This window comes from Hypanus sabinus, chromosome 2 (assembly GCF_030144855.1).
Source record: "Hypanus sabinus isolate sHypSab1 chromosome 2, sHypSab1.hap1, whole genome shotgun sequence".
Lineage (NCBI taxonomy): Eukaryota > Metazoa > Chordata > Chondrichthyes > Myliobatiformes > Dasyatidae > Hypanus > Hypanus sabinus.
Window position 1 is genome coordinate 114,013,293 of NC_082707.1, and position 26,598 is coordinate 114,039,890.

Below are 26,598 nucleotides of genomic sequence, written 5' to 3' on the forward strand. Positions count from 1 at the left end.
AAAGACTAGCTGATCAGAGTTCAGGATTGACATGTTCTGGTAAAGAGTAAGGACAAGGATGGTAAAGAAAGGGAACCTTAGATGACCAGAGAGGTCATAAATTTATTCAGGATGGGTAAGGTTTAGGAAGCTAGAATCAGAGTATGTCCTTGGAGACTACAGAGATAGCAGAAGAGTGTTAGAGCAGATAATTAGGAAGGCCAGAAGGGCCTATGAAATGTCCTTGGTGAGCAGGATCAAAGAGAATCCCAAAGCATTTTATATTTACACCAAGAGAAGGAGAATAACTAAGGAGAGGTAGGTCCAATTAAGGATAAAGGAAGGATTTTGTGCTTGGAGTCAGGGCAATGGCTGAGGTACTAGATGAGTAACTGGTACTGGTATTTTACCACGGAGAAGGATTTGGAGGATAGTGAAGGCAGAGGAGGTCATGTTAATATGCTGGGACAATTTAAGATTAAGAAAGAGGTGGTGCTGCATCTTCTGAAAAGCATAAAGGTGGATAATTTCTCAGAGTCTGATTTCTGAATATTGGAAGAAGCAATTGGAGATTGCTGTGAGTGACTCACATCTGTGTGTGCTCACTAGCAACAGGCAAGGTGCCCGAGGACTGGGGAGCAACTCATATTGTGCCTTTGCTCAAGAATAGATAAAGGGATAATCCAGATAATTCTAAGCCAGCGGGCCTCATGGCCACAGGAGGGAAGTCATTGAGGAGAAGATGGAGGGATAGGATTTATTTGCAATTGGAAAGGCATGGCTTCCATAGGGCAATCAGTGTATCTTTCTGTGGGGCAGATACTGCCTTACAAATTTGATTGGGTTTTTGAAAGAGGTGACAAAATGGGTAAGGCAGTGGACTTCATCTAGATCAGGGGTTTCCAAACTGAGGTCCACAGACCACCTCAGTTAATGGTAGGGGTCCATGGCATAAAAAGGTTGGGAGCTCCTGACCTAAATGATTCAGAAGATAAAGATGCATGAGATCCAGATTGAATTTCAGGTTTGAACACAGAACTGACTTAGGAGGCAGAAGGTAGGGCTAGAGGGATGTTGTTCTGGCTGGATCTCTGTGACCAGCAGAATCCCACAAGGATCAGGGTCTGTACTGACATCTCTTCTTTATAGACAACTTATCAATGGTTCAAATGAAGTGTAGGTGGGCCAATTTGCAAATTTGCAGATGACATCAAGTTTGACATCAAGGACTATCAAAAAAACACATCAGGATTTAGATCAGTTACAGATATGGACAGAGAAGTAGCAGATGGAGTTTAGTCCAGGCATGTGTAAGATGTTGCACGTTGGGAGGTCAAGTGAAAGTTAGGCCCCTTAATGGCATTGGGTTACAGAGAGATCTTGGGGTCCAAGTCCATTGTTTGCTGAAAGTCTCTATGCAAGTGTATAATGTAGTGAGAAATGCCTTCACTGGTTGAGTGTAAGAGTAAGGAAGTCATGCTGCAGTTGTATAAAACTTTAGTGAAACACAACTTGTTGTGTGCAGTTCTAATTGCCCCATTATAGGCAGGATGTGAGGACACTTCGTGAGTTCTGATGAAGGGTCTCAGCCCAAAATGTCAACTGTACTCTTTTCTGTAGATGCTGCCTGGCCTGCTGAGTTCCTCCAGCATTTTGTGTGTGTTGCTTGGATTTCCAGCATCTGCAGATTTCCTTTTATTTGTGATAATCTATGCCTTTATTACCACTAAACTTGACTATTCCAACGGCCTCCTCTGAAAATGAGAGATCCTTGTCCTGACTCGCTCCTATCCCCTTGTTTGCTGGCCTACTTTAGCTTCTGGTTAAAAAACCTTGAACGTAAGTAGCTCAATACTTGCCCTTCCCTTTTCACGCAACCTCCTCCAGCCTACAACCCCCGGATTATCTCTGTCCTCTCATAGTATACGAATCAGAAGTGTGAGTACGTTACTCCACTCCTCGGGCCTGTTCCACCATTTAATAAGACCCAGGCTGTAACCTGTGCTTTGAAATCTTATCACCGGCTATCCTTTTGCTTCAAGAATCAATATACCTCTAAAAATAAATTGCTTTATGGAAGAGAATGTCAACAGTTCACACCCCTCTGAAAGAAATATTTAAAAAATCACCTCATCTCAGTTTTGAATGAACACCATTTTATTTTTAGATAGTGGCCTCTAGTTCTAGATTCTCTCACATCCACTCTGTTAAGACCCACAGGATCCTATCTCAATTGAATCCTCTCACTATCTCCTAAACTCTAGTCGTTATTAGCCTATCCTGTCCTTCTGTAAACAACCAGCCCATTCCAGGTATTTGTCAAGTCAATTTTCTCTGAAAGGCTATCAGAGTTTTAGCACACTTTATAAATAAGAAAATCAATAATGTGCATTGTATGGTCTCTTGTTGATCTAGGATTTAACTGTACCCGTAAAAGTGGACAGTACCTGTAGCTCCTGATGTACCAAGCTCAGGAATTCCTCTCTCAAACCACTCAGTTCTTACCACTTTCCTCTCCTTTAAGCTGCTGTTTTTAGCCAACTCTTTCAGATAAACCTTTGGTTAACTGACTTAATGGTCTGGTAATTGCGCTGTGCAACTTGTTTTGAAAATCATCTAAACACTGTTGAGAGCATAATACAAAGAGTGAGATCTTCAGGTTGACAGAAGTGTATTGTTGTGTTTACCCTGAATTACTGTGCTGAGTGGAATCCCAATCTGTTTAACTCTTCTAGCAGGACAGTCGTGGTGAAATGGTATCTTAAAGAGAGGAATCAAAACCATTTACATTACTCCAGATGTGGTCCTCCTGAATGCCATGAATAGCTACACAAAGGGAAATTGTCTCTGACAGATTTATTAAGGTTTTTTTGCAAGAAGTTTCACCATTGTGGATGGAGGGAACCAGGAGATGTACTGAATTTGGATTTCCAGACAATATTTAACTGGGTTCCTCACTTGAGGTGGAGTCACAAGCACCTGTGGTGTTGGGCCTGATATGTTGGCATGGATAAAGGATTCACTAACAGACAGGAAGCAGAGAGCAGGGAGAAAGGAGATTATTATCAGGTTGCTAATCTGTTGGGATACCACTGCAGTCAGTTCTGGTGTTCTAGGAAGGTTATGAACGTACATTTTCAGATTTGCAGAGAGTACAAAAATATGTTTAAAGACACATTCTGAGGAAGATATAAACAATTTGCAGATAGATAATAATAGGTTAGGTAGGTAGTTGAGCATAAATCAAATAGATGAAGCATAAGGTGGGAAAATGTGAGGTGTTCACTTTGGAAGAAAACATAGAAGGAGAGCTATTTAAGAGGCAATAAACTGCAGAAAGCTGCTTGAAGCACGAACATAACCGCACAAAAACACTAATAAAACTTTGTCCCTCATTTCATGGGGTTGGAGTATGAAAGCTGGAAAATCCTGCTGATCAGTATAGAGGACATTAGGCTTTAGCCATTATTTCCCCAAGTACCGGTTCTCTACTCTTGGAAATTGCTTTTAATTCTTCCCTAGCATTATTCATTATTAATGGGATGTTTGTAGTATTGTCCACCATAAAAACCTGTTTAACTGCTCTGCCACTTTCTTGTTCCTCACAATTATTTCCCCAGTGTTTTTCTCTAAGGGTCTATGTTCACATAGATCACTTCGTCCTTTTTATACATTTGAAGAAAATCATTTCCATTTATGTACCCCTTGTTAGTTTGCTCATGAGGTCATGTAGTAAACTTGACTCTTTGACAGCCATCTCCCATGCTGGTTTTTGGATGCATCTCCAATGCACTCCGGAATTAGTTCTCAGAGATACCATTTCCAACTTGATCAACTCAAGCTAGTATTGAGATGCTCTTTTTACATGTTGTCATTAATTATTGATTTTTACCAGTGCAGCCTCTGGTTAGAGATCCACACACTACTCCTACCAGTGTCTTCTTTCCCTTGCTGTTTTTAACATATACCCAAATGGATAAACCATCTCTAGCCGAGGTTTTCTCTCCCAATCGTCTGACATTTTTTGTGCTGTGCCTCTATTTGTCTTGACCTTGATTTCCCTATCTTCGTATTCTACTGTTTCTTTCCTTTCACTCATCCTTACTTCTCTCTCCCTAGTCACTATGCACTTTACCCCATTTTAGAAACCTTCCCCAAAAGCACTAGTAAACACCCCTTGCTTGTCCAGGTCCCACTTTCTCCAGAACTGGTTCTAGTGTCTCAGCAATCTATATCTACAGCATCAGAAGTGCTGCTTGTGTGGTTGGACTGTCTCGTTGATTCTTGAGGTTGCAGTTGCATGGTCAAGTGCAGTCACTTTAGAAGATGCACACCAAACTGGCATGTTAAGAAAACAGCTTTAACATCCTGCAAAACACTGTTTTAGCTCCCCCAATGCAAAGCGAAGAAGGCCTCGTGTCCACATTGATCATGTGTGTGCAGAACATGTGTGGCACAGCTGAACATGTTCATTAATGGAAGTTTGTACTGAGTGGATGTGTAGTAGTAGGGAAGGCAAAAGCAGTAGTAGTATTTATTTTGAGAGGACTGGAATATAAAAACAAAATGCACTGCTGAGGTTTTCAGACCCTATTTGGAATACTGTAAGCCCCGTATCTATGGAAACATGTGCCACCTCTGGAATGAAAATCTTAATATATGAGGAGCTTTTGATGATTCTCACCTTGATGGACTTCAGAAGATGAAGGCGGGGGGGGGGGGGGGGGTGGAAGGGGAACATCTCCTAGTGGATACTTTAAGGCCTGGTGGATAGAATGGACATGGTTAGGATGTTTCCGGTAGTCAGAGAGACTAGGATCTGAGGACATAAAGGCATATTCCTTTAAAACTGAAATGGGAAGGGATTTCTCCAGCCAGAGTGCAATTTGTTGCCATAGAAGGTTGTGCAGGTCAAGTCATTTGGTATAAATAAAGCAGAGATTGGTAAGTTCTTGACAGGTAAGAGTTATGGGGGGGGGGAGGGGTTGAAAACAAAACCAGTAGTCCATGAGTCTTCCTCCCTTTAATGATGATCTTCTCTGCTGTCCACACAGCCGGGCAGTTCTCTGGGCTTTCATCCCCGGAGATGTATCGCCAGGCCCTCCTTGCTGGGTGTCGCTGTCTGGAGCTTGACTGTTGGAAAGGCAAGCCTCCCGAGGAGGAGCCCATCATCACACACGGTTACACCATGACAACGGAAATTCTGTTCAAGGTAACCTTACAAATTCTGTCCCCCATAAGAGTATCACACGGTTTTATTTAAGTGACGGCTCAAACCTTTGATTTTTGAAATAAAATAGAGAATGCTGGTAATATTCAAAAGGTCAGGCAGTATCTGTGGAGAGAGAAACAGGGATAACATTTCAGTTGTTGAACTTTCATCGCAATGTAGAAAAGATAGAAATCAAACATTTTCAGTGACAGAGAAAGGGGAGGCTGCGGCGAGAACAGAGGGAAATCTGTGATGTTGGAGAGTAAAGAGAAACTGAATGATACAAGTGGATAAGAGATGGTGTGGAGGCTTGTCTGATGGGGATTTAAGAAGGAGAAGTTCAATGAGTATAGAGCAAAGGAGAAAGACAAACCATGTTGGAGAACTGAGATAGTAAAGAATGCTGGTGGAACACAGCAGGTCAGGGAGCATCTAGGGAAAACATTGACATTTTGGACAGAGACCCTTCAACTGTAAAGGAAGGAAGAAGAGGCCAGAATAATGGAGGAGAGGGGAAGGGGTTTGAGAAATCCATGTTCATGCAATCAGGTAAAAGGCCACCAGACCACAGATCCTGCCATCTCCAAATCTGTTTCAATGGCCTTGGACACCTTCAGACTGTGAAATGAATGGCCTCCATCTCTGGCTCTAGCCCTGACTGTGGCTGCTTCTACCTCCAGGCCGAGACCTTTCTCACTGCCGCAGGGCCTCTAGGCTCCCCTTCCCCCACCACTACTCCCCACCCCTGGATCTCCCAGGCTTCCACGTCACTTCCTGAGTCCTTGGAGCCCGTATCTTTCTCCCACTCTACCTTCCCTGAACACCCCAGCCCTCCCCTCTCCTCTGACGCTATCAATCCTCTTACCCCCTGTGATCCCGGCTCTAATCCGTGCAGTGTTTTCACCATTCCCTTCGACCTTTGCTTCTCTGCGGCGGAATATTCTGTCCTCAGCCTTTGTCTCTCTGCACCCACACCTCAGTGAGCTGCATAACGCTGAGCTCTTCTTCAGCTGCCTCCATGTCAGAACCCACTTCCACAATTCACACCGATGACCCCTCTCCCATCTCCAACCCCCCTCCTCTTTTTGGACACCTGCTCTGGGGTTACTGCCCACTCTGGATCTTTTTATCTCTAATTGCCAATGAGACATCAATGGTCTCGACTTCAGCACTCCTCCCTCCTCTTTGAACCTTACCCCATCAGAAAGCTTTGCCTTCCACTCTCTCCACACCAACTCCAATCCACATCAAGTCTGCAGACTAAATGCTTGTGTTGTAGTCTGTCGGGCTGACCTATTCCTTGCTGAAGTCAGGTTGCAACTCCCAGACATCTCCTCTTATTTACTCCTTGAAAAGGCCCTTGCTCAGGCTGATCTCCTGCACCATCACCGACTCATCAAATCCCATCCATGCCACCAACCTCACAGTTCCCTGACCCCACTCTGCCTGTTTCTACCTCCTACCCCCTCACAGTTTCCTGACCCCACTCTGCCCGTTTCTACCTCCTACCCCCTCACAGTTTCCTGACCCCACTCTGCCCGTTTCTACCTCCTACCCCCTCACAGTTCCCTGACCCCACTCTGCCCGTTTCTACCTCCTACCCCCTCACAGTTTCCTGACCCCACTCTGCCCGTTTCTACCTCCTACCCCCTCACAGTTCCCTGACCCCACTCTGCCCGTTTCTACCTCCTACCCCCTCACAGTTCCCTGACCCCACTCTGCCCGTTTCTACCTCCTACCCCCTCACAGTTCCCTGACCCCACTCTGCCCGTTTCTACCTCCTACCCCCTCACAGTTCCCTGACCCCACTCTGCCTGTTTCTACCTCCTACCCCCTCACAGTTTCCTGACCCCACTCTGCCCGTTTCTACCTCCTACCCCCTCACAGTTCCCTGACCCCACTCTGCCTGTTTCTACCTCCTACCCCCTCACAGTTCCCTGACCCCACTCTGCCCGTTTCTACCTCCTACCCCCTCACAGTTTCCTGACCCCACTCTGCCCGTTTCTACCTCCTACCCCCTCACAGTTCCCTGACCCCACTCTGCCTGTTTCTACCTCCTACCCCCTCACAGTTCCCTGACCCCACTCTGCCTGTTTCTACCTCCTATCCCCTCACAGTTCCCTGACCCCACTCTGCCCGTTTCTACCTCCTACCCCCTCACAGTTCCCTGACCCCACTCTGCCCGTTTCTACCTCCTACCCCCTCACAGTTCCCTGACCCCACTCTGCCCGTTTCTACCTCCTACCCCCTCACAGTTCCCTGACTCCACTCTGCCCGTTTCTACCTCCTACCCCCTCACAGTTTCCTGACCCCACTCTGCCCGTTTCTACCTCCTACCCCCTCACAGTTCCCTGACCCCACTCTGCCCGTTTCTACCTCCTACCCCCTCACAGTTCCCTGACCCCACTCTGCCCGTTTCTACCTCCTACCCCCTCACAGTTCCCTGACCCCACTCTGCCCATTTCTACCTCCTACCCCCTCACAGTTTCCTGACCCCACTCTGCCCGTTTCTACCTCCTACCCCCTCAGTTTCCTGACCCCACTCTGCCCGTTTCTACCTCCTACCTCCTCACAGTTCCCTGACCCCACTCTGCCCGTTTCTACCTCCTACCTCCTCACAGTTCCCTGACCCCACTCTGCCCGTTTCTACCTCCTACCCCCTCACAGTTCCCTGACCCCACTCTGCCTGTTTCTACCTCCTACCCCCTCACAGTTTCCTGACCCCACTCTGCCTGTTTCTACCTCCTACCCCCTCACAGTTTCAGTCTCCCTGAGTGAAAAGTCTGGATCAGCGCCACTATCTCAAAATTAAGAAGTCTACCATTCAGGACAGAGATGAAAAAAGATTCTTCATCAGGGACTGGTAACTCTCAGGAGTTCTCCACTGAGAGGAGTGTGGAGGATTGGTTGCCATGTATGTTTGAGACTGAGTATGGTAGAGGAATTTAGGGATGTGGGGCTAATGCAGGGATGTGGTGCTGTGGTAAAATATCCGCCATGTTCCTATTGAGACAGAAGGGGCTGAATGGCCTACGCCTGCTTCTAGTTCTCTTATCATCATTCAAAGACGCTATTACACTGGTGAGGAAATCCACAAGGGAGCAGAACAAAATTAGGGCTAGGCCAAGTACAAAACATATCACAGGGTGGCAGAACGGAGATATGTCTCTACCAAAGAAGGTGTAAGGAGCTCCTTCCTTTGCTGGCCTGCGGGGCAAGGTGTAGCACCTGCTTATCACCCCGATTAAGGTCATGTGAAGCCCTGGAAGCAGGTGGTGGATGGTCGTAGGAGCAGCTGGCGCATATCACAAATCACGAGCCCTGGTCATGTGACCACTGATGCCAGGCAGACAATCTCTGAAGAGTATTGATAATGGCTGGGGTCACCTGTCTTGTAGACACTGCCCAGAAGAAGCCAATGGCATACAAGTTCTGTAGAAAAATTTACCAAGAGTAATCATGGTTGTGAATAGAAGAGCATGATGGCTCACGTCATATGACATGACACATAACGATGATGATGTTGGTGGTGATGATCATGAAGCACATTATTCAAGAGTTTCAAGAAGCCAGAATCAAAGTCGGGTTCATTGCCATCTGCACAAGCGTATGTATACACAGGTGTTTGAAAAACTTACTTGCAGCAGTATCACAGGTAAGCAGCATTAGATAAACAATTAAGCAAGGTTCTGGAGGAATATCAAACATAGGCAGGTAAATTAAATTGAGCAGTGTAACCATGATCTTAATAAATAGTAGTGCCAGCTCAGCAGGCAGAATGGTCTTCTTGTGAAGGCCCGCAGTGTAAGCCTGAGTGTAACCAATTGAATATAACAATCAACATTTATTGGAAATGAAATTGTTATGAATATTTCATGTGACAGGACGTGATCGAGGCCATAGCAGAGAGTGCTTTCAAAACCTCCCAGTACCCAGTCATCCTCTCCTTTGAGAATCACATTGACTCGTAAGTAAATTCGACTCTTTGATTTGAATTTTTAATGGGAAGATAATGGATTCAGAAAGAGAGCAGTGGGGTTTAAACGTTGGGTGTTGAAACTGTGACCAACATCCCATTCACTGTGTAGCTGAGCTTTTGATAAACCTGGTCTTACCACCCCAAATCACAGTGCTCATAGAACTTAAAGCAGAACAAGGAGAGGAGCAGGCCCTTCGGCCCATCATGTTGTGCTGAACCAACTGAAAAGTGAATCAAAACCCCCCAAAACTAATCCCTTCTACACAATGTCTCCATCTTCCTGATATTCATGTACCTGTCTAAATGTCCCTTGAAAGCCTCCAATGTATTTGCCTCTATCATATCCAGGCAGTGTATTCCAGGCATCCACCACTCTCCGAGTAAAAAGACTTACCCCTCACATCCTCTTTGAACCTACCCATTCTCACGCTCAATGCATGCCCTCTGGTCTTTCCTCAGCCTCCGTGGCTCCAAAGAAAACAGCCCAAATTTGTCCAGCCTTTCATGATAGCACATGCCCTCTAGACCAGGCAGCATCCTGGTAAACCTCTTCTGCACCTTCTCCAAAGCCTCAACATCCTTCCTACAGTGAGGCGACCAGAACTGCACACAATACTTCAGATGAGGCGTAACCAGAGTTCTATAAAGTTGCAACATAACCGCTTGACTTTTGAACTCAATGATAAAAGCAAACATTCCATTATCCTCCTTAACCACCATATCATCCTGTGTAGCCACATGCACGAACCTCAAGATCTCTCTGTTCAGCAACATTGTTAAGGATCTTGCCCTTAACAGTATACTGTCTCCTTGTATTTGTCCTGCTGAGGTGTACCACCTCACAATTATCTGGGTTATCTCCATCTGCCATATCTGCAACTGATCTATATCATTTTGTATTCTCTGTCAGTCTGCTACACTATCCACAACTCCACTAATCTTGGTATCATCTGCAAACTTACTGATCCACACATCTACATTTTCATCCAGGTCATTTATATATATATCACAAACAGCACAGATCCCAGCAGAACTCCATTAATTACAGACCTCCAGCTTGAATAAGTCCCTTCAACCACTACCTTCTCTCTTCAATGCACAAGCTGGTTCTGAATCCAAACAGCTAATTCACCACGACCCCATGAATCTTAAACTTTTGGAATAACCTCCCAAGAGGGACCAAATGCTTTAATAAAATCCATATAGACAGCATCCACTGTCCTACCTTCATCAGTCTCTCTTGCCACCTTGTCAAGATACTCAATCAAGTTGGTAAGACACAACCTGCCACAGACAAAGCCATGCTGGCTCTCCCTAAATAGGCCATGGGTTTCCAAATATATCCTATATTCTATCCCTAAAAATTTTCTCTAGCAATTTCCCCATGTCTGACATGACATTCACTGGTCCATCGTTCCCGGAATTTTCCTTTGTTCCCTTCTTAAATAGAGGTCAACATTAGGCACTCACTAGTCTATGGCTAGTGAGGACACAAAGATACTGGTCCTGGGCCCAGCGATCTTGTCTCTTGCCTTCAATAACCTGGGCTAAATCCCATCAGGCCCTGGGGATCCACCTTAATACTCATTAGGAGGCCCAACACGTCTTCCTCCTTGACCTCTGAACCCACTAATGTATTTAAAAACTCAGCACTGATCTCCTGGTCTCCATGACCTTTTCCTTAATAAATACTGAAGCAAAATACTCACTAAATCTCACTTGTATTCTCTGCATCCAAGCAAATGTTCCCCCCTTTATCTTTGAGTGGTCCCTCATTATCCTCTTGCTCTTGATGTATATATAGAATGCCTTGGAATTCACCTTAATCCCACTTGCCAAGGACTTCTCATGGCCCCTCCTGGATTTCCTAATTCCCTTCTTTAGTTCTTTTCTGTCTTCTTTATAATCCCCATGTTTTCTGTTTGATTCTAACTTCCGAAGCTTTACATACTTTTCCTTTCTCCTCTTGACTAGATTCATCACCTCTCTGGACACCACAGGTTCTCTTACCTTTCCATCCCTGTCTTTCCTTCTAACAGGAACATACCTTTCCTGTACCCTGTGCAATTGATCTTTAAACACCCTCCACATGTCTGATGTGGACTTGCCAGAGAAAAGATGTTCCCAATGAACTCTTAGTTTCTGCCTAACAATTTCCCCAACTCCAATTTAAAACTCTCCCACAAGGACCATACCTATCCTTACCTTTAGCCATCCTGAAAGTTAAAGAGTTGTGGTCGGTGTTCCCTAACTGTTCACTCACTGAAAGGCTAGGCTCATTACACAACCCCAGGTCCAGTACAGCCCCTCCTCTCATTGGACTGTCTACATATTGATTTAAGAAACTCTTTTGGATATACTTAACAAATTCTGCCCCATCTAAATCGCTTGCATTAAGAAGGTCCCAGTTTATATATTAGTGAAGTTGAAATCCTGCATGACAACAACCCTATCACTTTTACATTTCCTTAACCTGTTTATATATCTGCCCCTCAATGTTTTGGTGGCTACTGGGGAACCTGTACTACAATCCCATTAGTGTGATGCCTCCCTTCTATTCCTGTGTAGGTCAAAGGGATTAGTTTAGTTAGGCATTTGAGAACTAGTTTAGATGGTTAGGCATAGCATAGTGGGCCAAAGGGCCTGTTCCCCGTGCTGTACCATAAGGGACAGTAAGAAGATCACTGGTATTAGAAACACATTGGCACCCTGTCAGTAATCTCAGCTAGCAAAAGTGTGCTGTGGTAATTAAAGGCAACTTGACTCTGAGACCCTATGGACACTGAAGCTCTCATTCTAATACCCTGGGGATGAGCTGCCCTATGGACACTGAAGCTCTCATTCTAATACCCTGGGGATGAGCTGCCCTATGGACACTGAAGCTCTCATTCTAATACCCTGGGGATGAGCTGCCCTATGGACACTGAAGCTCTCATTCTAATACCCTGGGGAAGAGCTGCCCTATGGACACTGAAGCTCTCATTCTAATACCCTGGGGATGAGCTAGACAGTTCCTGGTGACCTTCCTCGACCAACAGTGAAACACATTGTTTGTGTTTGGGAGCTTGCTGTGCAGTAGCAGCTTGTCTCACATCCTACATCATCAAAGGAACCAGATGTCCAAAGCATTTTGGGGACTCCATTCCACTGGTGGTAAAGTTCTTTGGACAGATGTGTGAAAAATCCCAAACTAGCACAAGTCTTTTTGCTCAATGTCCTCTGTCCTCCCAGAGATGGCCAAAATCTGACTGTGCATTCTGCTTAATCTGTATCTTCTGCAGACCCCAGAAAAACAGGCAGAGTTACCTTGGGAATATATTCCAAGAACAAGATGTTTCCACCAGTGTGATACCGAAATCCACCTTTCACTGGGCTGTGGGATAATAATGACTGGACAAATGATTCTGATGCTCACAAGATCAGTTGTTCTCCAGTGCAGAAACTATATAGACGGACAAAGTTATAAGGAAGTAAAGCGGCTAGTGCCCTTTGCCAATGTCGTCCTCATCTTCCTTCATGCTGATCTCTTACTACTACAGAATATAATTCCTTGTGCCTATTTTCTCTTCAGCAGTCCCTATCACTTCCTCCCTCTCCAGCACCTCAGTGTGCTTGTCCTACCCTCCATACCAACTTCTCTCTTTCCTACTCCCTTCCCTCTGAAATTCTGTATCTCTCCTCACCATTCAGTTCCTCCCCCAGCGCTCTCCCCTACCCTCCCTCCTCATCCAACACCTGTTCACCTCTCTATCACCCCATTGTGCCACCTCCGTCACTCTCCACTCTTGTTCCTACCCCACTACCTCTTCAGTCTCCCAAACTGAGTACCCACTCTTCGTTTCAATCAGTTTCTCTTTCTCCCCCTTTTTTCTATCTCCCTCTCTCTTTTTCTCTCTCCCTTTCTCTCTTTCTCATTCTTGCTCTCTTTTCTCATTCTCTCTCATGCTCTCTTTCTCTGTCTCTCTTTCCCTTCCTCTCAATTGCCTCCTTCTTCCTCTCTTTCCTCAATATGTATCTGATTGGTTTTCTTCACTTTCTGACAGCCCTAAGCAGCAAGCTAAGATGGCAGACTACTGCCGGACCATATTTGGAGATATGCTACTAACAGAGGCTTTGGAAAAATATCCAGTAAGTATGGTCTGGAGGGTGTGGGCTTGTAGGGAGGGTGTGCAGTGCTGGCAGGGCTGTCTGTATTATGGTGGCCTTTCACTTGAGTGGACACAGAGTGCTCTGTGCTCTGCCTTCCACTTCTGGTCAAGTACTGGTGTTCTGTATCCGAAAATTTTAATTGTGTACCCACTGGATAAAGAAAGCAGGCTGCTTGGCTTTCTGCAGTTCTGCCGTTCACAAAATGTGAGGGAGACTGCTCTCCAAATCATTGCCTTCACAGGCACTTGCAGTATTGGTGACATTTACAGGGGAAGCTTAAAGTCACAGCTTTCACTTTCAACAGAACTTTGCTCTTATTGAAAAATATAAACCAGTTGTTAAACATCGTTTAACAAGGCTATGTCCTAACATCATTTTCATACTACCTTTAACACTACGCTGTACAATAATTTCCATATTTCTCCATTACGCAATGCACATTATACACACCTGACCTTTTGAGACTGACTCTGATTACACATATGCTAATTGTTTGGACTGAATATTAAAATTCGCCCAACAAAGACAAATATTATTGTAATGTGAAATGTGAACTTTACAACAGTACTGGCTACACATAATGCAGAGACACCTTAGCAACAGGAAATGGCCTACTCCCTGCACCTATACCCCACCAGGAGGCATGGAGGCAAATGGGTGGGGTGAAATAGTGGAACCCATATTTGAAGCACATCATCTGCCAGGTCTGTATACAGACTGTGCAAAGCTGTTAAGCTGGTATCATTTGGAGAAGCTTGCCTTTAAATGACAAACTGTAGACATTTCCGTGCTGTGATTGTTATATGGTTATATGTTATATGGTTATTGAAAAACAGAAAATGTTGGGAAAACTCAGCAGGTCAGGCAGTTTTGGTGAAAATAGAAATGGTCAATATTTTGGGTCTGGTATTCTTTATCAGAACTGGGAAAGAGAGAGATAGAGAGAGAAGATAATTTTTAGTAGGAGAGAAGTGGGGGGGAGAAGTGTATCAAACAAAGAAATGTCTCTGGTAGGGTGTAACAATAGGTGGCATTACCAGCATGTGTCATCTACATGTCCCCATCTGCCAACTCCCCCCTGCCTCCATTCTTCCTTCACCCACCCTCAGTCCACCAGTCACCTACTGGCCCCATGTTTCACCACTGCCCTCCTCCACGGTTTACACTGGCTCTCTTCACTCACTACCCCCAGTCCTGATGTGGAGTCTAGATCAAAAAGATCGGCAGATACGTCCTCCCCACACCCCACAGTTGCTGCTCGACCCCCTGAGTTACTTGGAGATTGTTTGTTGCTCCGGATTCCAGCATCTGCATTTTCTGTGTCTACAGGAAGCTTCTTGGCACGTGTAATGTATCATAAATGTTCAAGTTGCAGGACGTGCCCAGCAGGGCTGACTTATACTGTTAGGATCCAAAATCTGAGCAAAATCATAATCATGTGCATGTCTTGTCTGTGGCAGCTGAAGCCTGGAGTTCCTACCCCTAGTCCTCAGGAGCTGATGGGCAAAATCCTCATTAAGAACAGGAAGAACCAGGTTTTTGATAACAGAAGCCAGGAAACAAAGAGAAGGAAGAACTTGGAACCAGCATCTGGTGAAACAGTGAACATAGGTACAGTTTTCCATTCAACACTGCCATTGATGAAGTGCTCATTGTAAATAGACTTTGGGGTTGCAAGGTTAGTGGTAAAGCTTTCTACTTAAACAGATTATACTATTTATATAGCAGACTGTTTTGGAAGTGTGGTGTGTGGGAGCTGACTAAAAGCATTGCGATTCATGACAACTTCAGGAAGTACCTGCAGCTCAAGAAATTTTAGCTCAGATGAGCTGGAGCCTGAGATTTGGAAAATATGATACAGCAGGGAGGGGCAGGTGCCTTGCATTCTTTGTTCCAGGAATCACTCACATCCCTTTGATTAACTTAGATACTGACCAGTCAAGAGGAACAGGAGGTCATGACTGAAAGTGTGGTGGGCATGGGGACCCAGAGGATGGAGTAGAGAAGCCTCAGCCTCCACCTTTGTCCAGTAGTTTGTAACTTGCAGCCTGGGTGAATGAGAATAGAGTGCAGGCGATGAGAAAGTTGACTATCTCACCATATACACAGGTCATTCAAGTTCAGTCATTCAAGCGATAAGTGTCAGTAATTAGGAGGACAGATACTGTTTTCTGTTCTGTCACTGCATATGGGTTGTTAGGGAGTTATGTGACTATAGCAGAAGAACCAGACTTCAGTTCTAAGTGTTGTGACAGTGATGAAAGTCAGCAAAGAGACACTGAAGCTGGTGATATAGAAGTCTATTCATCACATTAAGCAGGTATTCTCATGGAGACACTTCAGTAGAGGCTCTCAAACCTAACAGTACATCACACTTTTATACCTTTAAGATCAATGGTATCAGCAGGTGATTCAACGCTGATTCAATAGTTTTTGATACCATTGTTGACTTAGATATTTTGGGTTGACAACTGGTTCCTCTGAGGTACATATATTTACAGTGGAAGCACATTGTAGTTCAGAACCTTTGAAGGTTTAATCGACTTCTGATTATCGAGCATAGATATTCTAAAAACTTCTGACGATAGAGAGCCAGATGCCTAAAATTGATGTTGTGTCTCTGAGTACACAAAAACTATTGATTGCCTGTACCTGTGACCATATTTGGTATGCTAAGTGACAGCATCAGTCTGGCCTGCCAGAATCTCAGGGTTGTATATGGTGATATAAATGTTCTTTGATAATAAATTTACTTTGAACTTTACAAATAACTTAGCCCATGTTGCCTGGTTTGATGCAGGCCAATTAGCACAACCCATTGTCTTAACATTTAGTATGTGCAGACACAAACACCTTACTGTCACCATTTTGCAAACCATACCTCTTAGTCTATGGGCTTTTAACTTCAATTTACTGCTTATAATTTACAATAAAAACAGAATACTACTTCTTGCTTGAATTAATATCTGCTATATTGAGAAAACTCCATAACCTGATGTGACCCCTAGACAGAAATCACTCCCAGGAAGGGCAAACGATTTAATAAAGTAAGGCAGCAAAAACGCCCTTCACTTTGGATCCCTTCTCCAATTACTAACCAGTCATGTTGCTATGTGTATCTACATCTTTACTGTCATCCCTAACTGGCTGTCTACAACCCTAAGCAAAGATGGCAATATAAGGTTCCAGAAATTCGATCACATTCTCTTCTTGGAAACTTTTGTCTTCTCAATATCACCCAGTCTTTAAAATGCAACTTTGTGCTCATTGCTTCTTTTCTGCTGGCCCATTGTGGGTTACATACCACAATGTATGTGATATCTGATAGACAATATCTGATAGACAAGTCTTCAATTCAGATATTGAATATCTTCAATATCTGATGGACAAGTAATGGCTGTCAGTATTTATTCAGAGGGCAGGGTCCCAGCAAAGTACCTTTGTTTCAGATTCATAGGCAACAGTTCACATCCCACGCCACGACACCAGATTATCAGAATGATCTTCTCAGCCAGTCTTTTTGATCGATCTACAGGAGGGGTTGGGGTGGTCTCTATTCAATTAGCTGCAAGGACCTTGCCCTGGTGTCACCCCCTCCTGGGTCGCTGGCCCAACCACTGAAAGAGCTCAGGCCTTTTGTGTGCACTCCACGTTCAGGCTGGGCTGACTGCCTTCACACACTGTGAGCAATTTCTCCTTTTGCTCAGTCTGTCCTGCTATCGAGGGTGTGGAATGAATGCCTCTGCCATAACTTGGATCTTTCCCATCTAGTTTCCCAATATATTTCTGTTTGGATCGATGTCTCATCATTTATTTTCAAGGTCCAGCATTCATTACAGAATATAGTTATATTTAATGCTTTATCCATGGGTTGCTGACACTCTGTCTTCTTGCTCTGTCTTCTTCATTCATGTTTCTCTTCCCTTTCATCTGTGGGTCTACCTCCATCACGTGTGGTCAGATGTGACACAGAAGGCTGGTGTTCATCACTTAGATTCTCTGTAATGACACTTAATAGGTGGACTTGATCCCTTCTTCTGTCTGTGAGGTGACAAGAAGATGTCATACTGTTAACCCGAGTCCAGTGTGTCCACTGGTCACCTCTGCACACAAACAGAAGCCTCGCCTCACCACAGTACCTTGGAACAAACTCTGCCTATTCATGCAGCTCCTTCCCTTGCATGACTTGGTCAGCCGGGAGAACAATCTTCTTTCCCTCAGGCTCTCTCTGCTCAGCGCTATGTTGCTGCTGTTTTGCTCTGTGTTAGCCCAGTTACAATGGCCCTTTACAACTCTGTATGATCTTACTAGATTGGTTCCAGTAGTTTCTTCTTCCTCCCTCGACCTGTGTTTCTTTTTACTCTTTGCCCCATGGACTGTGCACTCACTCCTTTCTGGTGTATCTTTACTTTAATTGCTCTTCCCTCTGCAGTCAGCTGCATCGTTTCCAACAGTTCCTGGCTAAGTTTGACCTTTGGGACGTCCTGACATGATTTCCAACATTGCCCTATGACCTGCCCCTGCTAGGGGCTACTGTTCCTCCACGGGCCATACTGTCTGCTCTGGAGATCATACCTGTCTGCTGTTCCTGCTGAGTCAATGTTACTTCTGTCCCAGAATCTGTAATGACACCTCCTTACGCAGTGCATCGTTCCCCAGGACACTTCCCTCTGGTTGGGTACACCCAAAAATCCACAGGAAGCGGCTCTCCCTGAATCTCAAGTATGTGAGGCTTTACTCCTCTTGCCCTCATTGTTTCACCTCCTGCACTGGTGGGCAAGGATAGATGGCCCTGTCTCCACTAACACGTCACATTGTCGGCCCCCTAACAAATCTTTAGTACATTTATGGCTGGCCAGTACTGGCAATGAAGGTTGCTGTCCTCACTAGCTCTATAGTCTGGTCGGCGGACAGGGGAGGCATTGCTGCCATTTGGTGGGTGAGCTTTCTCTGGGAGGCCATAATCATCTCCTTCACCTTATTGTGTTTGTTCTGACACTGTTTCTCCATTCCATGGTTACTGGGACACAAAGCAAGTGCTCTGTGACATCACAGCAGCCACATCCACCACTGCCACTTTATGGCTTCTCTTCCTCCTCCTCCGAGATATTTTCCCAGCCCATGATGGGCAGGGAAATGAAGCTGGGCAGGTGTCAGGTCTCTCAGTGGGAGAGCATTACGCAGAGAGTAATCACAATTCTATCTCCTTTACCACAGCATTAGAGGGGGATAGGAACAGACAAGTTAGGAAAGCATTTAAGTGGAGTAGGGGAAATATGGAAGGAACTTGGAAGCATAACTTAGAAACGTACGGAAGAAATGTGGCTAATGGTTAGGGAATATTTGTGTGGCATTCTGCATAGGTGTGTTGAGACAGGGAAAGAATGGTACGGTACAGGAACTGTGGTGTACAAAGGCTGTTGTAAATCTAGTCAAGAAGAAAAGAAGAGCTTATAAAAGATTCAGAAAATTAGGTAATGATAGAGATCTAGAAGATTATAAGGCTAGCAGGAAGGAGCTTAAGAATGAAATTAGGAGAGCCAGAAGGGGCCATGAGAAGGCCTTGGTGAGCAGGGATCAAGGAAAACCCCAAGGCATTCTACAAGTGTGTGAAGATCAAGAGGATAAGACATGCAAGAACAGGAGCAATCAAGTGTGACAGTGCAAAAGTGTGTATGGAACCGGAGGAGATAGCAGAGGTACTTAATGAATACTTCAGTATTCACTGTGGAAAAGGATCTTGGCGATGGTAGGGATGACTTACAGCAGACTGAAAAGCCTGAGCACGTAGATATTAAGGAAAAGGATGTGCTGGAGCTCTTGGAAAACATCAAGTTGGATAAGTTACCAGGACCGAAGAAATATACCCCAGGCTACTGTGGGAAGCAAGGGAGGAGACTGCTGAGCCTCTGGCGATGATCTTTGCATCATTTACGAGGGCAGGAGATATTCCGGAGGATTGGAGGGTTGTGGATGCTGTTCCCTTATTCAAGAAAGGGAGTAGATATAGTCCAGGAAATTATAGACCAGTGAGTCTTACTTCAGTAGTTGGTAAGTTGTTGGAGAAGATCCTGAGAGGCAGGATTTATGAACATTTGGAGAGGCATAGTATGATTATGAAAAGTCAGCATGGCTTTGTCAAAGACAGGTTGTGCCTTACGAGCCTGATTAAATTTTTTGAGGATGTGACTAAACACATTGATGATCGTAGAGCCGTAGATGTAGTGTATATGGATTTCAGCAAAGCATTTGATAAGGTACCCCATGCAAGGCTTATTGAGAAAGTAAGGAGGCATGGGATCCAAGGGGACACTGCTTTGTGGATCCAGAACTGGCTTGCCCACGGAAGGCAGAGTGGCTGTAGATGGGTCATATTCTGCATGGAGGATGGTGACCAGTGGAGTGACTCAGGGATCTGTTCTGGGACCCCCTACTCTTTGTGATTTTTATAAATGACTTGGATGAGGAAGTGGAGGGATGGGTTAGTAAATTTGCTGATGACACAAAGGTTGGGGGTGTTGTGGATAGTGTGGAGGACTGTCAGAGGTTACAGCGGGACATTGATAGGATGAAAACTGGGCTGAGAAGTGGCAGATGGAGTTGAACCCAGATAAGTGTGAGCTGGTTCATTTTGGTAGGTCAAATATGATGGTAGAATATAGCATTAATGGCAAGACTCTTGGCAGTGTGGAGGATCAGAGGGATCTTTGGGTCCGTCCATAGGACACTCAAAGCTGCTGCGCAGGTTGACTCTGTGGTTAAGAAGGCATATGGTGCGTTGGCCTTCATCAATTGTGAGATTGAGTTTAAGAGCCGAGAGGTAATGTTGCAGCTATATAGGACCCTGGTCAGACCCCACTTGGAGTACTGTGCTCAGTTCTGGTCACCTCACTACAGGAAGGATGTGGAAATCATAGAAAGGGTGCAGAGGAGATTTACAAGGATGTTGTCTGGATTGGCGAGCATGCCTTACGAGAATAGGTTAAGTGAACTTGACCTTTTGTCCTTGAGGTGACGGAGGATGAGAGGTGACCTGATAGAGGTGTACAAGATAATGAGAGGCATTGATCATGTGGATTGTCAGAGGCTTTTCCCCAGGACTGAAATGGCTAGCACGAGAGGACTCAGTTTTAAGGTGCTTGAAAGTAGGTACAGAGGAGATGTCAGTGCTAAGTTTTTATGCTGAGAGTGATTAGTGCATGGAATGGGCTGCCGGTGATGGTGGTGGAGGTGGATACGATAGGGTCTTTTAAGGGACTCCTGGACAGGTACTTGGAGCTCAGAAAAACAGAGGGTTATGGGTAAGCCTAGGTAGTTTAAAGGTAATGACATGTTCGGCACAGCATTGTGCTGTCGGTTTTCTATGTTTCTGTTTCTATGATGCTATCAATATGCTACTGCTGTCCCAAAACCTACAACTTCCTGGTGGGCTGAGCTCAGATCTTCCTTCAGCATTTTCAGGAGCACTCGATCATTGCTCCCTGGATTGTCCAGCCCTGAGTATTGCTCATTTTCTCAATACTCACACACAGCATAATCCATGGCAGGCCCATCGGCTCCCTGAACTACTGGCATGATCCTTCCCCAGGCCTCACTTCCCCCTAAAGCAGCGATGTCTTTGTCCATGTACCATTCCATACTCCCTGGGCCATGCATTCCCATAAATGCCTCAGGCATTTCTGCGTCGAGCAAATTTCAATCACTTCTTCCAGCTTGCATCAGAATTCTGCATTCCCACAAGTCACACTAAGTGAGGCAGCCCAGCCCCCTGGGGGTGAAGAGCTTGTGAGTGGTCGGAATTGGGGCCGAGGACTGTCGCGACTGGTCATTGTCTGACTTTAACAGGTGCCATCCCAACGGAAGTACCTGGGTATAATTTCTCTCTCAAATACCTCCACACTGATTCCCATATTTATAAAGGACTGAACTGTACATGAAATCACTCTGCAGTCTTCCACTTCTGAGTCGCTGAACTCATGATTGCCCATTGTATTGCTGTTCAAAGAAAAGGTCCATTACAAGATTACAAACTTATTCTGAAAACACACAAGCACACTCACAAGCAAGCATACTGTACCGCTATACAGCTTCCCAGACACGCACCCCGAACAGTCAGTGACACCTTTCACAACCGTCTCACCAAAGTGCCTGGTTCCTTCTTTGAGGTCCTCCATTGGTCGCGGTTGATCACGGATGTGGCGTTCCAGCTGTCTATGTGATACGCAAGCCAGGACGGTACGATACGAATCAGCTGCGTGGAGAAGGGGAGCCTGTTACATCTCCACGCAGCTGATGCATCCAAAGGAAAGGCAGGGACCGATACAGTTTGGTACCAGCAGTGTGGCAGGAGTTGCCAGTCAGCGTTGAGTACAATGTTTGACAGTCTTGGGGCCTCCAGCTCCAAACTTTTCCCTTGGGGTTTACTCCCGAAACCTTGGCCATGAGTGGGTATACCTGCAAGGCAATGGAGCTTTGATTTCAGAGGTTTCCTTCTAAATGAGCTGGCAAGCCCCATCTGCCCAAATCAACTGGTTTTAAGGAGCCAGTGATCCGGCTTTGCCCCTTCTCCTGTCAGTAGAAATGGTTCTGTTGGGTTTAATAGCCAAACTACACATGACGGCCAGGAGGACTGGGTTGTCAGAGGCTGTATGAGACGCACTCCATCGAGAGCACTTAATAGGCAGTGGGAGCTCATCCCCACCAGCACGCTGGCTGTAACAACCTTCAGGAACCACAATACTTCTATGTCCAACAGTTCAGCTCTCCACAGTTTTCTTTGACACTTCGTGATCCCATGGTCATTTACTAAACAGATTTAAGCAGAGAATTGCTCTTAAACACTGACCTCCTCAGACTGTTTAAACACTCACCCCCTCAGACTGTTTAAACACTCAGCTCCTCAGACTGTTTAAACACTCGCCTCCTCAGACTGTTTAAACACTCACCCCCTCAGACTGTTTAAACACTCGCCTCCTCAGACTGTTTAAACACTCGCCTCCTCAGACTGTTTAAACACTCACCTCCTCAGACTGTTTAAACACTCAGCTCCTCAGACTGTTTAAACACCCAGCTCCTCAGACTGTTTAAACACTCACCTCCTCAGACTGTTTAAACACTCACCTCCTCAGACTGTTTAAACACTCGCCTCCTCAGACTGTTTAAACACTCAGCTCCTCAGACTGTTTAAACACTCGCCTCCTCAGACTGTTTAAACACTCACCTCCTCAGACTGTTTAAACACTCACCTCCTCAGACTGTTTAAACACCCAGCTCCTCAGACTGTTTAAACACTGACCTCCTCAGACTGTTTAAACACTCACCTCCTCAGACTGTTTAAACACTCACCCCCTCAGACTGTTTAAACACTCACCTCCTCAGACTGTTTAAACACTCACCTCCTCAGACTGTTTAAACACCCAGCTCCTCAGACTGTTTAAACACTGACCTCCTCAGACTGTTTAAACACCCAGCTCCTCAGACTGTTTAAACACTGACCTCCTCAGACTGTTTAAACACTCACCCCCTCAGACTGTTTAAACACTCACCTCCTCAGACTGTTTAAACACCCAGCTCCTCAGACTGTTTAAACACTCACCTCCTCAGACTGTTTAAACACTCACCCCCTCAGACTGTTTAAACACTCAGCTCCTCAGACTGTTTAAACACTCGCCTCCTCAGACTGTTTAAACACTCACCTCCTCAGACTGTTTAAACACTCACCTCCTCAGACTGTTTAAACACCCAGCTCCTCAGACTGTTTAAACACTGACCTCCTCAGACTGTTTAAACACCCAGCTCCTCAGACTGTTTAAACACTCACCTCCTCAGACTGTTTAAACACTCGCCTCCTCAGACTGTTTAAACACTCGCCTCCTCAGACTGTTTAAACACCCAGCTCCTCAGACTGTTTAAACACTCACCTCCTCAGACTGTTTAAACACTCGCCTCCTCAGACTGTTTAAACACTCGCCTCCTCAGACTGTTTAAACACTCAGCTCCTCAGACTGTTTAAACACTCGCCTCCTCAGACTGTTTAAACACTCACCTCCTCAGACTGTTTAAACACCCAGCTCCTCAGACTGTTTAAACACTCACCTCCTCAGACTGTTTAAACACTCAGCTCCTCAGACTGTTTAAACACTTGCCTCCTCAGACTGTTTAAACACTCACCTCCTCAGACTGTTTAAACACTCACCTCCTCAGACTGTTTAAACACTCGCCTCCTCAGACTGTTTAAACACTCACCTCCTCAGACTGTTTAAACACTCACCTCCTCAGACTGTTTAAACACTCACCTCCTCAGACTGTTTAAACACTCACCTCCTCAGACTGTTTAAACACCCAGCTCCTCAGACTGTTTAAACACTCACCTCCTCAGACTGTTTAAACACTCACCTCCTCAGACTGTTTAAACAGTCAGCTCCTCAGACAAGTCACTGGCCACACAATAGGTTTGAAATGTATGCTTGTCGAGCTCCCAAATACTGTGTCTGTGTCTGAAGCCATCGGAGAGACATTGAGGCTGGTGATATCGAGGTCTTTATTCATCACAGCACGCAGGCATTCTCTCAAGACTCTACCGATACATCACATTTTTATACCCTAAGTTCGTTGTCAACAGTAGGTAATTCAATATTGTGACCGTGTTTGAAATACTAAGTGATAACATCCATCTGGTCTTCCATCCTGAACTCAAGTCACAGTGGCTCAAATATCTTAGCCCATGTTGCCTGGTTTGATCCAAAAGAATCCCATCATCTTCACGTTTGGCACATGCATATTGCAAACAATATCTCGTAGTCTGGGAGCTTTTAATTTCAGTTTACTGTTTTTAATTTACAATAACAACTGAAGACTGCTTCTTGCTTGAATTAATATCTGACTCCAGAACATTCTTTAACAGTGGTTACCAAATTTTGCAAGATTTTCCTTCAGCTGCCAGATACTGTTCACTCCACCAAGAAGTGTGAGTTGGCTGGCAGGTACCAGGATTAAGAACAGCTACTCCTAGGTGGACAGTGAAGACCCAGTGTTGAGATGCAAGTGAGAATCAATAGATGGGCAGAGCAAACAAAGTGGTGTAGTACTGCCCTCACTGCCATACAGATCAACACTCAACTCTTCACTGAAACACTTTAGTTATATATCCCAAACTTCTCACTCGATCACCCCTGACTGCAATGCACTGGTGTACCCCACACCCCTGACTGTCACCCTGATACACCCTACACCATTGTACACTATAATCCAGCCGACACCCTTCTCTGCAGCTGTCAGCCCTTCAGGAGTGATAGTTTTTGTCCTTGGATTTGTCCAGGTGAAGCTGAAGAAGAGTCGTGTGAAAACGAGGAGGACCAGGACAACATTGACCAGGAGGATGAGGAAGAACAGAAGAAACACGAATCTGATGAGGCATGAGTAAAGTCTCACTATTTATCTATTGATCTGTCTATCTACTCATAAATGAATGAATGAATTAATTCTCCATCAACGGACTGATTAAGACACAGTGTCAAGTCTGCCCTTTCATCTCTTTGAGTTGTGTCGCACAGCAATCCCCCTACGTATTTCTGGCCTGATCCCGGGACAGCTTACAATGACCGGTTAACCGACAAACCGGTACTTTGGACTATGGGATGAAACAGGAGTAGCATTAAGAAACGCATGCAGTCATGGGCGGGGAGAATGTACAGACAGTGGCAAAAGTTGAACCTTTGGGAGGTGGTGGTGAGCTTTGGTAGGGAACTTCTCCCTCTGTGCTATTAGATCAGTGTTACCATTGGGCTGATGAGGTTATACCCTGAACTTCTCCCTCTGTGCTATTAGATCAGTGTTACCATTGGGCTGATGAGGTTATACCCTGAACTTCTCCCTGTGTGCTATTAGATCAGTGTTATCATTGGGCTGATGAGGTTATACCCTGAACTTCTCCCTCTGTGCTATTAGATCAGTGTTACCATTGGGCTGATGAGGTTATACCCTGAAGTCTGCTGTACAGTTGTAAAATCTAGAAAGTTCAGCATATTATCTTAGGGATTGGGGCAGGTGCACTGATCTAGTAGATGATCATGAGAATGATCCCAGGAACGAAAGGGTTAATGTACGAGGAGCTTTGATGGCTTTGGGCCTGTACTCACTGGAGTGTAGAAGAATGAGGGGGATCTCATTGAAACCTACTGAATATTGAAAAACCGTGAGTGTGGACATGGAGATGGTGTATCCTGTAGTGTAGTGGTCACCAACCTTTTTAAGCCCAAGATCCCCTACTTCGGCCTTAGTGAAAGGCAAGATCGACCCACTAAATTGATTAGAAAAGACCAGAAGTGAAATCCCACAACCCGGAAGTAGAAATAATGTATGTCTACCAGGGGTCATCACCCTTTTTTGCACTGCAGACCGGTTTAATATTGACAATATTTTTGCAGACCAGCAGACACGACCGGAATACAGCGATACTCAAAGGAGTTTCCTTATGTTCAGTCGATTCCACAATATAGTTTTCGCGGCTCTCAGCATTTAGCTTCTGTCCCGCTTGCTCATGATTTTTCCGCTGGAAAAACTCAATGGGTTTGCCTTTAAGCGCAGGGTGCTTGGACTCAAGGTACTGAAGCAGTTTTGAGGGTTTTATTGCCTCATTAGACAGCCTCCAGGCTCGAACTCCATCCTCTGCCCGCCGCCAGACGCCTTGGCCAGGTGCGGCTGGTCGTGGGTGGGGTGAGAGGACAAGGTCAGGGCCGGAGGTCCCCGTGCCAGGGCAGCGGCGGTTGCAGTCCGGACAGAGCGACCGACCGAGCGAGGAGAGCGAGAGGCCCGCGCCCGCCCCCCTTGTAGGATCTATCAACCGACAAAAGTTTGTTTCAGCAGATCGCAGTGAGGTAGCTGCTCTGATACTTATGAAACCTTGAGCCCCCATTAGGTTGTCTGCGAATATTTTAGCACCGGGTTCCCCACGAACATTCGGTGTGCTGAACAGGTTCAGAGGCGGCGCCCATCTGTCCACGCTCCAGGCCAGTAGCAACGGCACTTCCCGCCGGCCACGTGAGGCCACCGGTTACCCAAGGCCAACCAGTAATTCCTGGTGTGAGGGTATCACTGCGGTTAGGTGACTGATGACCTGGTGTGCATTCAAGTTCAACAAATCATATCGTTTCCTCGCAGCCTGGTGGCTGGGGACCACTGAATTATACTGTGTAGACACGTGGCGGGGGGAGCTACACACGTGCACTGGGCAGAAAGAACGAAACTAAAATCCCGCAACCCGGAAACAATCTCTCAACAG

The 26,598-nt window shown here is 45.5% G+C and overlaps 1 protein-coding gene across 1 annotated transcript in view; it reads left to right on the forward strand.

Annotated features, from left to right (window-relative positions):
- LOC132382496 (1-phosphatidylinositol 4,5-bisphosphate phosphodiesterase beta-2-like) overlaps positions 1-26,598 on the forward strand; it is a 282,694-nt gene that overhangs the window by 35,554 nt on the left and 220,542 nt on the right. The window contains exons 11-15 of the mRNA XM_059952750.1: positions 5,034-5,191; positions 9,076-9,158; positions 13,214-13,298; positions 14,780-14,930; positions 24,637-24,731. Of these exons, the coding sequence (XP_059808733.1) occupies positions 5,034-5,191; positions 9,076-9,158; positions 13,214-13,298; positions 14,780-14,930; positions 24,637-24,731 (572 nt within the window). The remainder of the gene's footprint in view (positions 1-5,033; positions 5,192-9,075; positions 9,159-13,213; positions 13,299-14,779; positions 14,931-24,636; positions 24,732-26,598) is intronic.